The following is a 15,120-nucleotide window of genomic DNA, read 5'->3' as shown; positions in this document are numbered from 1 at the left end:
TGAACTTGGCTATCAGTTTCTGCTCGGCGATTCTGCGTTGTCGTGCGTCCTGAAGGCTGCCTTGGAGAACGCTTACCCGGAGATCAGAGGCTGAATGCCTTTCACTGTTGAGAAGAGGGCGTTCACCTGGTGTGTGTGAGAGAAGAGATTCACTCTCAGCCAGACTCATATTAGACCAACAAATGCACTCTAAGGATGGAGCATTCAGCTGCATGTCCTGTGGAAAGAGGTTTACGTCTTCATCTAACCTCCATGTACACAAACGTGTTCACACCGGGGAGAGACCGTTTACCTGCTCAGTGTGCGGTAAGGGATTCACTCAATCTGCTAAGACACCAGCGAAGGTACTCTATGGAGAAGCCATTCAGCTGCAGTTTCCTTGGAAAGACGCTCAGGAAGTCATCCACCTTCAGTGTACACCAACACATTCACAAAGGGAAGAGACCGACCATCGACGCTGTGGGAAGGGATTCACTCAGTCACGATATGAGCTGAGAAATCAGCAAGTTGACAAGTGACTGCAGGGATTTTGGTGTTTATGCTGCTGTCAATCACATCCAGGATTGATGGTCTGACAATATCTGGTTTGGTTCTGCTGATGTTAACAAACTCTAGAACTGGCTGAAATTTAATATTTTCAGATGTCACTGATTTTCAGGACTGCGATGTGCCATTTTAAAAGCAGCACCTCCTTCATTCAAGAACTCTTAACAGGATGAAAAAAATAATGAACTTTTACTTCTAGTGTCCAAAAAGGTTAGGCGGGGATATTGGGTTACGGGGGTAGGGTGGAAGTGAGAGCTTAAAAGTGGGTCGGTGCACTCGATGGGCTGAATGGCCTCCTTCTGCACTATATGTTCTATGCTCTAACGTGGGTCGGTGCACTCGATGGGCTGAATGGCCTCCTTCTGCACTATATGTTCTATGCTCTAACGTGGGTCGGTGCACTCGATGGGCTGAATGGCCCCCTTCTGCACTATATGTTCTATGTTCTAACATACTGGTCTAAAAAAAATCAATCTCGTACACACTACAGGAATTCATCTGCCACATGTTGCTAATTTTGTTTGCTCAATATACATGTAGATTCAAGTCACCCATGATTACTATACCTTACCTTACCTTACTACTGCTGTTTGGAGGCTAATAGACAATTCCCATTAGTGTTTTCTGCCCTTGTTGCTTCTTAGTCCAACGCAGACTGATTCTACATCTAGATTTTCCGAGCCAATATCCTCTCTCACTGCTGCACTGATTTCACCCTTAAATAACACCATCCCACCTCCTTTCTCTTTTTGTCTGTCCTTTAAATATCGAATACCCTTGGATATTCAGTTCTGAATGCCATCAGTTCATCTGTCCTCCCTGGAGGAAGTAGGCTGGACGTGGCAAGTGCAAGGGAATGTGCCAAGGAAATACAGAATAAAATAAAACAAAGTAAGAGCAGATTGCTCCTATGATGATATGCAAGAAATGACTCAGAAATAACTTTAGCCCTACTTTGTTTTGCCGGTGTGGTTAATGATTACAAAAAGGCCTAAAACCACAAGTATGAATCAGAACAAAACACTTTAATCTTAGAAGTCACTGTAGTATTTTTACTTGGTTACTTCAGGACACACGAAGGCCTGATATATTAAAATATATATATTTAAGTTACTCCAGGTGAAAACCAGGAGTGCAAAGCACCATGAAGATTGAAAATATTCAGAAAGAGGGTTGGATAAATTAAGAGGTAGTGGTTATGTGAGATCTAATAGGTGTGTTGCTGTCAGAGGTGGGTGGACCAAAAAACAATATTGACAGGAGACAAATCTTTAAATACATGCTTCCAAAGTGAAGGAGCACACATCTGAAACTCAATGGTACACTCTCCATGATTTTCCTCCACTGAAATTAATAAACATTCCTGATGGTGTCTTCACAAGTGAAACTGACCTGGATAACACATTGGCTCATGTTCTTGGTTCACCAGAGGCTCTCTTTGTTTCTTCTCAGCTGTTACTGAATTAACTGGTCACAAGAACCAAACCCACGTGATGAAGAAGATGTTTACACAGTGAACTGTTTTGGTCTGGAATGCGCTCCCTGATAGGGCCGTGGAAACAGATTCAAAAGTAACTTTCAAAAGGGAATTGGATAAATACTTGAAGGGGAAAAAAATTGCAAGGATATGAGAAGATAGCACAGCAGTGGCATTAATTGACCAGCTATACAAAAAGCTAGGCACAGGCACAATTGAGCCAAAAAGCCTCCTTTCGCGCTGTATTCATCCATGATGCAGCAAGCTTGGTGGCGGAGAAACGAGAGCTCATACTACTTAAATATGTCAATGTCCTTGGCAGCATGTGGAACCAGCCTACAATGAGCTAAAACTGCATTGCACTGGCATAAGATTGTAAACTATACATTTTATTCATGAGTTTAAGGTAAATGTATCGTTACAAGTAATGAGCGTGATGGAATAATCATTCGGGTTCACCTGTGATGGTCTGAAATATGTTAGCTTCGTCACTTGCGCCTATCGTAATAATATGATTGGAAGAGTTTAAGAAAATATTATGACCATGGTGCTGCATCTATTGGAAGATATTGAATAGAGCAAAGTGTTAATTGTTTATTAATTGTCTTCGATTGTATGTGGTGTGCATTAACTGTAGTTTCAGTTGTGCCCCGAGAAACATATTTAAATTGAGATTGTTGAGTTGGAAGTGTATGGTTGTACTCTTGTGAATAAATGCTGATAAAAATGTGAAAGGGTTGGATTCAGTACTATCCTTCATGAGCTGTCTTCCTACAATGTAACAAATTTTGCAAGATCGATGTTGACATTCCGCTTCAACTGCATATATCTAGATACACAATGATTTATGGGTATTGTGCATGGAATGTAGTGATAAAAATGGTACAAGGTGTGAGTGAATGACTACATAGCAGATCTCATGCTAGAATTTATGCCAACCCCATGCTCCCCCACCCACCAACCTTTGTCCTTACACTTACCATGCCAACTCGTCTAGTATCCATCATGGCCAGACCTCTGACCCCATGCAGAGATGAAATAAAGTTCTATCAAATAGAGTTCTAAGTGTCAAGTGCAGGCAACATGGTGGCACAGTGGTTAGCAATGCTCAGTCACAGCACCAGGGACCCGGGTTCAATTCCGGCCTTGGGTGACTGCGCAGAGTTTGCATGTTCTCCTCATGTCTGCGTGGGTTCCCATCGGGTGCTCCGGTTTCCTCCCACTGTCCAAAGATGTGCAGGTTATGTGGATTGGCCTTGCTAAACTGCACTTTAGTGTCCAAAGATGCACAGGTTAGGTGGGGTACGAGGTTAGGGCTGGGAAGAGGGCTTAGGCCAAACATCCTTCTTCTGCACTGTAGAAATTCTATGAAAAAACACTCATTCATGAAAACCCATTTACATTCCTTCAACTAAATAAAGCCTATAGAACAAACATTTTCTGTACAATCCCATATAAGGACACATTGGAATTCATAGTCCCATATCAAACAGTTTATAACCACCATTAGCTGTCAATCAAAATGAAACGGCAGGCACCCTACTGTGATAATGGATAGTTGTGAAATCAGTCATGGCAGCACTAAACCAGTACTGTAACCCTCAGGCTTACGTCAACAAGTGTGAAATAGCAAGCAATCATTTTTTCTTAAATACTCTACACATTTATTTCAAAGATTTAATGGGCTGACTTTTAAATACCATGGCAGGTCCCTTTGACAGGTGCTTCTCACTATTATAAGAGTTGATTTTGGCATGTCTGTTGACAGTTTTAATGAGCTTGACAGTAATGGGTTTATGTGCATTTAATGTGCTGTTCTCGTGTGGGGCGCAGTGGTTGCTGATTAAGTGTTTTATTTTTACCTGTATTTAAGTTGGGCAGTTTCTAAACCCTAGACACTACACTTGTAGTGTCCCCCACCCTTCCACCTCCTTTAACCCAAGGGGTACAGTAAATAACAGGTAGGCTCTTTCTTTCTTTTTCTTTTTTTATCCAGAGGGGATGGCAGGGAAGGCAGTGCAATGTTCCTCCTGCAGAATGTTTGAGGTGAGGGACGCCGTCAGTGTCTCTGCTGATTTCACCTGTGGGAAGTGCACCCATCTCCAGCTCCTCAGAAACCGTGTAAGGGAACTGGAGCTGGATGAACTTCGGATCATTCGGGAGGCAGAGTGGTCATAGATTGTAGCTTCAGGGATGTAGTTACTCCGAAGAATCAAGGTAAATGGGTGATGGTGAGAGGGGCTGGGAGGAAGCAGTCAGTGAAGGGATCCTCTGTGGGCATTCCCCTCAGTAACAAGCATACCGTTTTGGATACTGTTGAGGGGGACGACCTACCAGGGGTAAGCCACGGTGAACGGATCTCCAGCACTGAGTCCGTCCCTGTGGCTCAGAAGGGAAGGAGGGAGAGCAGGAGAGCAATAGTTATTGGGGACTCGATAGTTAGAGGGACAGATAGACGGTTATGTGGCAGCGAAAGAGACTCATGGATGGTATGTTGCCTCCCGGGTGCCAGGGTCTGTGACATCTCGGACCGTGTTTTCAGAATCCTTAAAGGGGAGGGGGAGCAGTCACAAGTCGTGGTACACATCGGTACCAATGACATAGGTAAGAGAAGGGACAGGGATTTAAAACAGGAATTTAGGGAGCTAGAGTGGAAGCTGAGAGCCAGGACAAACCATGTTGTCATCTCTGGTTTGTTGCCGGTGCCACGTGCTAGTGAGGTGAGGAACAGGGAGAGAGTGCAGATAAACACGTGGCTGCAGGAATGGTGTAGGAGGGAGGGTTTCAGGTACGTAGATAATTGGAGCACATTCTGGGGAAGGTGGGACCTGTACAGACAGGACGGTTTGCACCTGAACCAGAGGGGCACCAATATCCTGGGAGGGAAATTTGCTATGGGGGGTTTTAAACTAATTTGTCAGGGGGCTGGGAAAACGAGCTGTGTTCCAGAAGCCAGTGTCGAGAGTAGTGAGGTACTGAGGAGGGTATCAAGGTCGCAGGAGTGAACCGGCAGACAGAAAGGTGGGTTGAAGTGTGTCTACTTCAATGCAAGGAGCATCCGGAATAAGGTAGGTGAACTTGGAGCGTGGATTGGTACTTGGGACTACGATGTTGTGGCCATTACGGAGACATGGTTAGAACAGGGACAGGAATGGTTGTTGGCTTTTCTGGGGTATAGATGTTTCAGTAAGAGTAGGGAAGGTGGTAAAAGAGGTGAAGGAGTAGCATTGTAAATCAAGGATAGTTTAACGGCTGCAGAAAGGCAGTTTGAAGGGGATCTGCCTACTGAGGTAATATGGGCTGAAGTTAGAAATAGGAAAGGAGCGGTCACATTGTTAGGAGTTTTCTATAAGCCCCCAAATAGTAATAGAGATGTGGAGGAAGAAATTGCAAAACAGATTATGGATAGGTGTGGAGGTCTCAGGGTAGTTGTCATGGGTGACTTTAACTTTTCAAATATTGATTGGAACCTCTATAGGTCAAACAGTTCGGATGGGGTAGTTTTTGAACAGTGTGTGCAGGAGGGTTTCCTGACACAATATGTGGTTAGGCTGACAAGAGGGGGGCCACATTGGATTTGGTACTGGGTAATGAAATGGGTCAAGTGTTAGATTTGTTTGTGGGAGAGCACTTTGGAGATAGTGACCACAATTCGGTGTCTTTCACTATTGCAATGGAGAGGGATAGGGACATACGGCAGGACAAGGTATATAATTGGGGGAGGGGTAATTATGATGCGATTAGGCAAGAATTAAGGAGCATAAGATGGGAACAGAAACTGTCAGGGAAAGGCACAAATGAAAAGTGGAGCTTGTTCAAGGAACAAATACTGCATGTCCTTGATAGGCATGTCCCTGTCAGGCAGGGAGGAAATGGCCATGTGAGGGAACCATGGTTCACAAAAGAGGTTGAATGTCTTGTCAAGAGGAAAAAGGAAGATTATGTGAGGATGAGAAAACAAGGTTCAGTAGGGTCGCATGAGGGTTACAAGGTAGCAAGGAATGAGCTGAAAAAAGGGCTTTGGAGAGCTAGGAGGGGGCAAGAGAATTCCTTGGCGGGTCGGATCAAGGAAAACCCCAAGGCTTTTTACTCTTACGTGAGAAATAAAAGAATGACCAGGGTGAGGGTAGGGCTGGTCAAGGACAGTAGTGGGAACTTGTGCATGGAGTCAGAAGAAATAGGAGAGGCGTTGAATTAATACTTTTCTTCAATGTTCACAAAGGAGAGGGGCCATGTTTTTGAGGATGAGAGTGTGATTCAGGATGGTAGGCTGGAGGAAGTAGATGTTCTGAGGAAGGGTGTATTAGCAATTTTGAAAAACCTGAGGGTCGACAAGTCCCCTGGGCCAGATGGGATATACCCAAGGATTCTTTGGGAGGCAAGGGATGAGATTGCAGAGCCTTTGGTTTTGATCTTTGGGTCCTCGCTGTCCATGGGGATAGTGTCAGAGGACTGCAGAGTGTTGTTCCCCTGTTCAAGAAAGGGAATAGGAATGACCCTGGTAATTATAGGCCAGTTAGTCTTACTTCGGTGGTCGGGAAGATAATGGAAAAGGTCCTGAAGGATAGGATTTATGACCATTTGGAAAGATGCAGCTTAATCCAGGATAGTCAACACGGATTCGTGAAGGGTAGGTCTCGCCTCACAAATTTGATTGAATTCTTTGAGGAGGTAACTAAGTGTGTAGATGAAGGTAGAGCAGTTGATGTCGTATATATGGATTTTAGTAAGGCATTTGATAAGGTTCCCCAATTTGCTGATGACACCAAGATTGGTGGAGTAGTGGATGAGGTGGAGGGTTGTTGTAGGCTGCAAAGAGACATTGATAGGATGCAGAGCTGGGCCGAAAAATGGCAAATGGTAAGTGCAAGGTGATTCATTTTGGTAGAAAAAATTTGAATGCGGATTACAGGATCAACGGCAGGGTTCTGAGGAATGTGGAGGAACAGAGAGATCTTGGGGTTCATGTCCACAGATCTCTGAAGGTTGCCACTCAAGTGGACAGAGCCGTGAAGAAGGCTTATAGTGTGTTAGCGTTTATTAACAGGGGGCTTGAGTTTAAGAGCCGCGGGGTTATGCTGCAACTATACATGACCTTGGTGAGACCACATTTGGAGTATTGTGTGCAGTTCTGGTCACCTCATTACAGGAAGGATGTGGAAGCATTGGAAAGGGTGCAAAGGAGATTTACCAGGATGCTGCCTGGTTTGCAGGATAGGTCTTATGATGAAAGGTTGAGGGAGCTAGGGCTTTTCTTTTGGAGCGGAGGAGGATGAGAGGCGACTTAATAGAGGGTTATAAGATAATGAGGGGGTTAGATAAAGTGGACGTTCAGAGACTATTTCCTCGGGTGGATGTAGCTGTTACAAGGGGCATAACTGTACTCCTGGCTCATCAAAATCCCACTTTGATGGGCGTAGCTATTGAGTTGAATGGCCAGATACCTCTGTAGACTTGGCATGTGCGAAACCTTCCCGCCTTATCCCCATAACCCTTGAATTCTCTTACTGACTGAAAATCTGTTTATCTCAGCCTCAGCCATACTTATCAACCCAGCCTCTAATAGCGGTAAAGAATTCCAGATTCTCTATCCACATTCACTAACTACTACATTGTGTATTTTATGTTTGCCCTATTATGTATTTTCTTTTCCTGTACAGAATTTTCTGTCTGAGCTGCACGTAGAACAATACTTTTCACTGTACCCCAGTGACAATAAACAAATCCAACAATGGGATAAGAAATTCCTCCTCGTCTCGGTCTTAAATGGGCAATCCTTACTCTAAGATTATGCCCTCTGTCCTACACTCCCCCAAGAGGAAACAACCTCTCAGCATCCACCATGTCAAGCCCTCTGGGAATCCAAAATGATTCAATAAGGTAATCTCTCATTCATGGCCAACCTACTGAACCTCTCCTGATAAGAAAATCCCTCTATACCTCGTGAGCCTTATCTATAGGGCAGCACAGTGAAATAGTGTTAGCATTGCTAGGGACCCGGGTTCAATTCCAGCTTTGGGTGACTGTCTATGTGAAGTTTGCACGTTCTCCCCGTGTCTGCGTGGGTTTCCTCCAGGTGCTCTATTTTTCTCCCACAGTCCAAGATGTGCAGATTAGGTGGATCGGCCATGAACAATGTGCAGGGTGACTGGGATAGGGCAGAGCAGTGGACCTAGACAGAATGCTGTTTCGGAGGGTCGATGCAGACTCGGTGGGCCAAATGGCCTCCTTCTGCACGTTAGGGATTCTATGGGTCTTTCCTTAGGTAAGGGTATCAAAACTATTCCCGGTATTCCAGGTGTAGTCTAACCAGTGACCTGTATAGTTTTAGCAAGACATCCCGATTTTTAAGCTACATTCCCTTTAAAAATTGGTGAGCCAGCCACAGAAAATAAGAGGGTAATGTCTTTGAACTTTGCAGGCTTGCTTGGTTTGGGTATCAAATTAATGAGTCATATTTACAAATAGACATTGCAGTAACATCCTTAATAATCCTTAACTGTTAACATGTAAATTATGAAGGTTTTCATGAATTTCCATTTACAAAGAAAATCAGGCTGTAATCTCACAATTAATCAAACCCTAATTAGATTTTGGAGTTGGCAACAGAAGACATTAAAAATGCAAAAATAGTGATGTAAATAATGTTAAATTCCATAACAGAGCCTTGGCTTAATGTCTCGTCGAAAAGGTTATACCTCTGACAGTGCAGCGTTCCCTCAGCACTGCGTTGGCCCGCCAGATTAGTTTTTAAAATCACTGGAGTGGGACTTGAAGCCAATAAACCTTTTGACGCAGAGACCAACTGGCCCACTGCAATTGCGGCGCAATTCGTTTATTTCATAGTCTCAAAACCCTTTTTACAATTGTGGGACAGTGAGAAGAAACACCTTACGACCCGTGAAATGTAGTCACTGTTGCAATGGGGGGGGGGGGGCGGTTGAGAGGACAATTCACGCGCAAGGTGTCAGTCTATTCGGTGCCGGGATACCGTCCCGGACTCTTTCCAAATAGGCTCATAGAACCGTTATGTCACGGAAAGAGGCCATTCAGCCCATCAAGTGCATGGCGGCTCTCTATAGTGCAATGTTTGGGATATTTTCCGTACACCCTGAGGGGGGGGGGGGGGGGGAACCTCGGTTTAGATCCCTCCGAAAGACAGTGAGCCTCTCCACTGGAGACATCACGCTTTCTTATTGGAAAGGGGGGGGGGGGGTGCTGTACTAAGCTTTTCCTGCACCGGCTGTGGGGGGGTGGGGGTTGCATTCCCGTGTCCACAGGGCGCAACGGACAACCGTTGGGCGCGCGTGCCCCCGCCCCGGGGCGCTCACTGAGGGGGAGGGCGGAGAAAGAGATGGGTTGGGAGGGGGGGGGGGGGGAAGGGAAGGATGGGTTGGGAGGGAGGGGGGGGGGGGTGAGGGAAGGATGGGTTGGGAGGGGGGAACGGCAGGGAGAGTGTGAGCGGCAGGGAGAGAGCACCCAAAACAAGACCATAGTAACGGACCAATCTAACCTGCTGGCCGGAACTGACGCCTCCCCCTCCTCCTCCTCCTCCTCCTGCCCGCCCAGCCGCGGGTGATTGACATCAGCGTCGTCCATTGGCAGCTTCCAACCCGGAGGACGTGCCGGCTCAGCGTGGGACTGGCAGCCAATGGCGGGGCCAGGTGGGCGGGGCCATGTGGGCGGGGCGCTGGCTGAGCTGTCAAGTTCGGTTGACTGAGGGGAGGGGGGGGGGGTGTGTCGTTGAGAGTAGTAGTAACCGTCAATGGGAGGGGAGATTTCTGTCTTGTGAGGAGATTTTTTTAATATAAAATTAACGAACCCCGCTGGATAGCTTCGTATTCAATCGTTATAAAAAGGACTGGGAGGTGTCGTCGCTGCGTGAGGTTTTGAAATATGGAAGAAGGGTATGATGAAGGTGACATGTTTACAGTTGAACACGAGCTGAAGAACGGTAAGAGCGCGAGCCGGAGCCGTGAGTGCGAGCCCGACCCAGGAGCGCGTTCCCGCGGCCCCAGGGGGAAGCGCGACCCCGATCCTCTGGGGGCGGGTGTCCGATGCCCCGGGAAAGCGCGCGTTCCCGTGCTCTTCTTCCCCCCCGCCCGCGCGCGCGATCTGGCGAGCGGGCGCCATTGGTCGCGCGAACTCTCGCTTGCCCCACAGCCACTGGGAGAGCCTGAGCCGGATGCGCGATCCCGCGCTACCCCCCACCCCGGGCAGCAGCAGCCGTTATAACGGGGATTCTAACCCCGGGAGGGCACCGCGCATCTCACGTCCCCGGCGGCAGCAGCAATGGTGTGAAGGGCTGTTTTTAAAAAAAAACATGCATGTGGGCAAATGCACCTCGGGCAACCTATTGCATTCAAAAGATAAATTTAAAAAGGAAGCCCCTTTCTCCTGCCCGGGACTCGAAAGTTTGCAGCTGAAAAAACCAAACGCATCATTTGAAATGAATGCAGCCTGGGATGGTTGGTTGGGGGGGGGGTCTGAATTGGTGCGTGAATGGTGTTTAGCCCCCAGTCGCCGCTTTAACTCTCCTTAAAGACTGTATGACCTGTCTGAAATCTCAGTGCTGCACTTTGCCAGACCTGCCATTGCTGCTCCCCCCCCCCGTGCTGTACCCTCTCTGGCACGACCCCTGACGGTTCGCTGCATTAAAACTCGTGGGAACCGTCCTGCGCACACGAGGATTTTGCTCATGGTTTTCTCTCTCGGTATTTGGGTAATCTTTCTGGGGGTGGAGGAGGCGGGAATAACGCCGTAGTTGGCCTCACCACTGGGATTAATAACGATGGACCCCAAAGGTATTTGCAGGCTTTCAAAAGCTGTCGTGTCCCCCCCTCCTCTCAGCAGTCGTATTTGTTGTTTTGTCACACGGAGTCATTAAACTGCCAAGGCATGGTTTCTGACAGCTGCTTATTTTTACTGGTGGGGGTACATGTTCAGGGGATGTGTCCGAGCAGATTTGTGAACGTCGCACTGTCCCAGGACGATGCTGGCTTTCCTCCTTTTGAACTTTTATCTATCATGAAATGGCATAGCATTTTTACAAAGCTAAGTGAGCAAGGTATTTTTTTTTTTGTTGCAGAAACCGATGAATTTAAGATGAAGCTGTTTGGAAAAAAAATCTGGTGTTTTCTCATCAGCTCGTCGTTAAAGCAAACATGTATTTTCCCCTTTTGCCGCAATTGAAGCTTGTTTTTCTTTTGGCGGGGGCAGGGGTGAGGGGATCTGTTGCATTTGCCAAGCTGTAAAATAAGTGGGAGGAGACGAGTTAGAATGAACAAACGGCGATGTACAGTAGTGGGAGCAGTTAACACCTCCAAGTAATGCCAGGGCATTGAAAAGACCTGACGCGATTATTTAACACCTCGACACAAAATAGCGTTATTGACTTCGGCAAAGAATATATAATTCTACCGTGTGTGCGTTTTTTGATAAGGGGAGGGGGAAAAGCACATGAGAGAAGTGTGTCAGCGATACCCTCGCAATTTCTTCCAGCGTCACATTTCATAGACCTTTGCAATCGCCTTTCTTTGTATTGCGCTGAGAATAACGAGTTTGAAAGAAAGAGTAGGATTTGAAGCTATTAGATGGCTTTTGTGGTAAAAGGCTGTCACCTACATCTTGAGTTTGAGGCTGAGGCACATTGCTCCGCAGTTTGAAGCTATTAGATGGCTTTTGTGGTAAAAGGCTGTCACCTACATCTTAAGTTTGAGGCTGAGGCACATTGGTCCGCTGTGAAACAGTGACAGTGGAGCAAGTGTGGAACAGCTTTCAACCACCACTTCTATTCCTATCCAGGTTATGTATGAATGAAAGCTTTATTTTGAATTTTAGTGATGCAACCTGACACTGGATGTCAGGAAAGATTGTCTCCTTCCATCCTTCGACAATCTCATACAACACAAGGGAAGCATTTGGCCACTGCTTGTTCTGATCATGTTAAATTATTAAGCTTAAATATATTGTACACACTTTATCAAAGCTTGAGGTTTGAACATGATCATGGTAACAACAAGTGTTAAAACAACCTTTTGTGATGTGCCAATTGAAGGATTTTAGGAATATTGGCGTCGAAATAGTGGGACAAGTTAAGAGTTAATGGGATTACTGTGTGTTTGACAGCAGTTGTCATTTTTTAAAAGAAGTGTGTTTGCAGAGCCTGGGTAGTTTTAGCAGCCAACAAGTGAAATTGACACAGGAATGTATTTATCAGTCTGGGCTAATGCACAGTGGATTGACTGAGGAGGTCTCTGGGGAGTTAATGTGCTCTTGCAACCTGCAGAGATAATGGGTGGGATTCTCTGTTGGTCGACGGCAAAATCGGGATGTGTGATCGGGTGGAGAATAGCCCCCGACGCCGAAATCGCAGCAGGCGCCAGTTTGACGGCAAATTGCGATGTTCCGCCTCCCCGAAAATGGCGTCCGTGCGATGCACGCCGCGTGTAGTTGAAACACTGTTCGCATCTCATTAGTGGGCCAACCCGTGATGCTCTGCCTCTGAATTCCTGACGGTACAGTCCATGTGTGCTCTCACAAATCGTGAACCCGGCATGGTGGCTGCTGAGAGGGAGTACAGACAGTGCCCAATACCACCATCCTTCACCAACAGTCATGCTGCTTGCCGGGGGACTTCTGCCAGGGATGGGGGGGGGGGGGGGGGGAGTAGTTGGGGGTGGCCAGGAGGTGGGCTCTGGGGTCGGGGTGGGTGGGTACGCAATCCCATTACCGCAGCTGGCAAGACAGGAATGCGGCTGCGCATGCCGCTGACAGCCCGCTATAAACCTGGTGCCCTGGGTCGTATAGGTGAACCCCCCCTCAACCCCCTGGGGTACCCCCTTGGGTGCCCTCTGGCCCCAGCCAACCCATCAGCTGTATGGGCGCTCCAGCACAACCTGTCCCATCTTTCCGGCCGCGATCAGTGTGTGTGTGTGGGTGACGTATAGTTCAAGTGTGGCTGCAGCTTGTCAGCCCTGCAAGTGTGTCTATCATGGACCCGGCAATTCCTGCATCCCTTTTCGTGGGTGTTACTGCTGTTCCATGCAGCGCCGCTGCTAGCCCCTCACCGGTAGCGGAATAGGTGCAGGTGTGGCGCCATTTCTTTCTGACGTGAAACTCCACGGATTCGCCGTTGGCGTCAACACTCAGACTCAGAAACAGAGGATCCAGCCCAATGTATTTTCTTTTTAAAAAAATTTAGAATACTCAATTCATTTTTTCCAATTAAGGGGCAATTTAGCCTGTTCAATCCACCTACTTTGCATATCTTTGGGTTGTGGGGGCGAAACCCACGTAAACACGGGGAGAATGTGCAAACTCCACACGACAGTGACCAGAGCCAGGATCGAACCTGGGACCTTGGTGCCGTGAGACTGCAGTGCTACCACTGCGCCACCGTGCTGCCCTCCCAATGTATTTTCCAGCTTGGGAAGATGAGGTCATTTCTGTGTGGAGCTCAGAAAAGCAGAGAGGCAGTGAGTTTGGAGAAGCTTGAGAGAGAGGAGCTGAGTTCTGAACTGCCTGATTCTGAGTGCGCAATTATTTCCAAGTAGGATAGTTTGTAAAAATGTAATAATATTTTAAGCAGAGTAGTCTTGTCTGAAGACAAGGAAGAGGCTAACCGACCTAGAAGATATTCAGCCAGCGTCTGAAGGGGTCCAACTGGAGCCAAATCTGTTTTATAAAACAAGTATTACTCTAGGCCCTGCTAATTTTAAGATGGGTTTTGTTGTTTAATTGGAAATTGTACAGTAGTGTTAAGGGGTCATTGTAAGCTGTTCTTTGCGGGTGTGAAGATAAACGTTTAATATTATGTTCATCATAAAGTTTTGTTTTAGAAATACCAAAGCCCTATTTTTTTTATGCAGTCACTCCTGAAGCGAATCATTCTTTCCGCACAGTCTTAAAATAAACTAAAATATTGGTGGTTCAGTCCAATATCCCAACCACTGTTGGAGCCTGATCTGAGATTGTAATACTGCTGCAAATTCAGTATTTCAAAAGCAGCTCCTCGGTATTTAATTTTTGTCATATAATATGGTATGGTCTCATGGACAGTGGGCAGCAACTCCATGTCCCACCCCAGGTCATGGAAGATGCCATTGTGCCATAATGCAACCAAACCTATTGATTATCAACCTGCAGATCCTTCCAACGTGCCAATGACAGGTGATAAGAATGAAAGAGATTCTTGGTCAGCATGTGATGGAAAGAAAGTTAGAATCTCTACTATCACTATATGTAGCTCCAGGCTACATATGACACTTGCATACATATGAATTAGGAGCAGGAATAGGCCTTTCGGCCCCTTGAGCTGCTCTGTTATTCAGTAAGATCATGGCTGATCTGATTGTGGCTTTAACTACACATTCCGTCTGTCCCCGATAACCTTTGATCCCTTGTTAGTCAAGAATCTATCTACCTCTGCCTTAAAAATATTCACTGACCCTGCCTTCACCGCTCACTGTGGAAGAGAGTTCCAAAATTCATGACCCTCTGAAAGAAAGTAATATCATCGTCTTCAATGGCAGACCACTTATAGTATGCCCTAATTTTAATCTCTCCCACAAAGGGAAACATCTTTTCAGCACCCACTGTGTCAATTCCCCTCAAGATCTTGTATATTTCAATAAAGTCACCTATCATTCTTCATTAAAGGATACAGGCCCCACCTTGTCTAACCTTTCCTCATAAGATAATATGAGGGTAATATAATGTACCTCATACCATATCTCAAAATTGTACACGGTACTCCAGGTGTGGGCTCACCAACTGTAGCAAAGCATGCCTACTTTTAGATTCCATTTCTCTTGCAATAAGCAACAGCATTCCATATTCCATTTACCTTCCTCTTCAATTGATCTACCTGCATACCAGCTGTTTGTGATTTATGTACCAGGCCATCCAGATCCCTCTGTACCTCAGAGTTTTGCAATCTCTCTCATTGCTCATATGCTGCTTTTATATTCTTCCAGTCAAAGTGGACACGTTCACATTCTCCCATATTGCCTAAATACATCACCGCTGTGAGGGGGTCTAAGAACTCACCTTGTCTTTATATAAAATAAATATATATAATATCCTCATTTTGAAAA

The 15,120-nt window shown here is 46.3% G+C and overlaps 1 protein-coding gene across 2 annotated transcripts in view; it reads left to right on the top strand.

The window, feature by feature from the left end:
• The first annotated feature begins 9,771 nt into the window (after window positions 1-9,771).
• Window positions 9,772-15,120, top strand: part of LOC140405517 (ribosomal protein S6 kinase alpha-5) — a 365,875-nt gene continuing 360,526 nt past the window's right edge. For both annotated transcript variants that reach the window (XM_072494073.1, XM_072494063.1), the window contains exon 1: window positions 9,772-9,977. In XM_072494073.1, coding sequence (XP_072350174.1) covers window positions 9,920-9,977 — 58 coding nt within the window. In that variant the 5' untranslated portion in view covers window positions 9,772-9,919. The remainder of the gene's footprint in view (window positions 9,978-15,120) is intronic.

Source organism: Scyliorhinus torazame, chromosome 2 (assembly GCF_047496885.1).
Source record: "Scyliorhinus torazame isolate Kashiwa2021f chromosome 2, sScyTor2.1, whole genome shotgun sequence".
NCBI classification, from domain to species: Eukaryota; Metazoa; Chordata; class Chondrichthyes; order Carcharhiniformes; family Scyliorhinidae; genus Scyliorhinus; species Scyliorhinus torazame.
The sequence above is the reverse complement of the archived record's forward strand: the minus strand, read 5'-3'. Positions and strand labels throughout refer to the sequence as shown.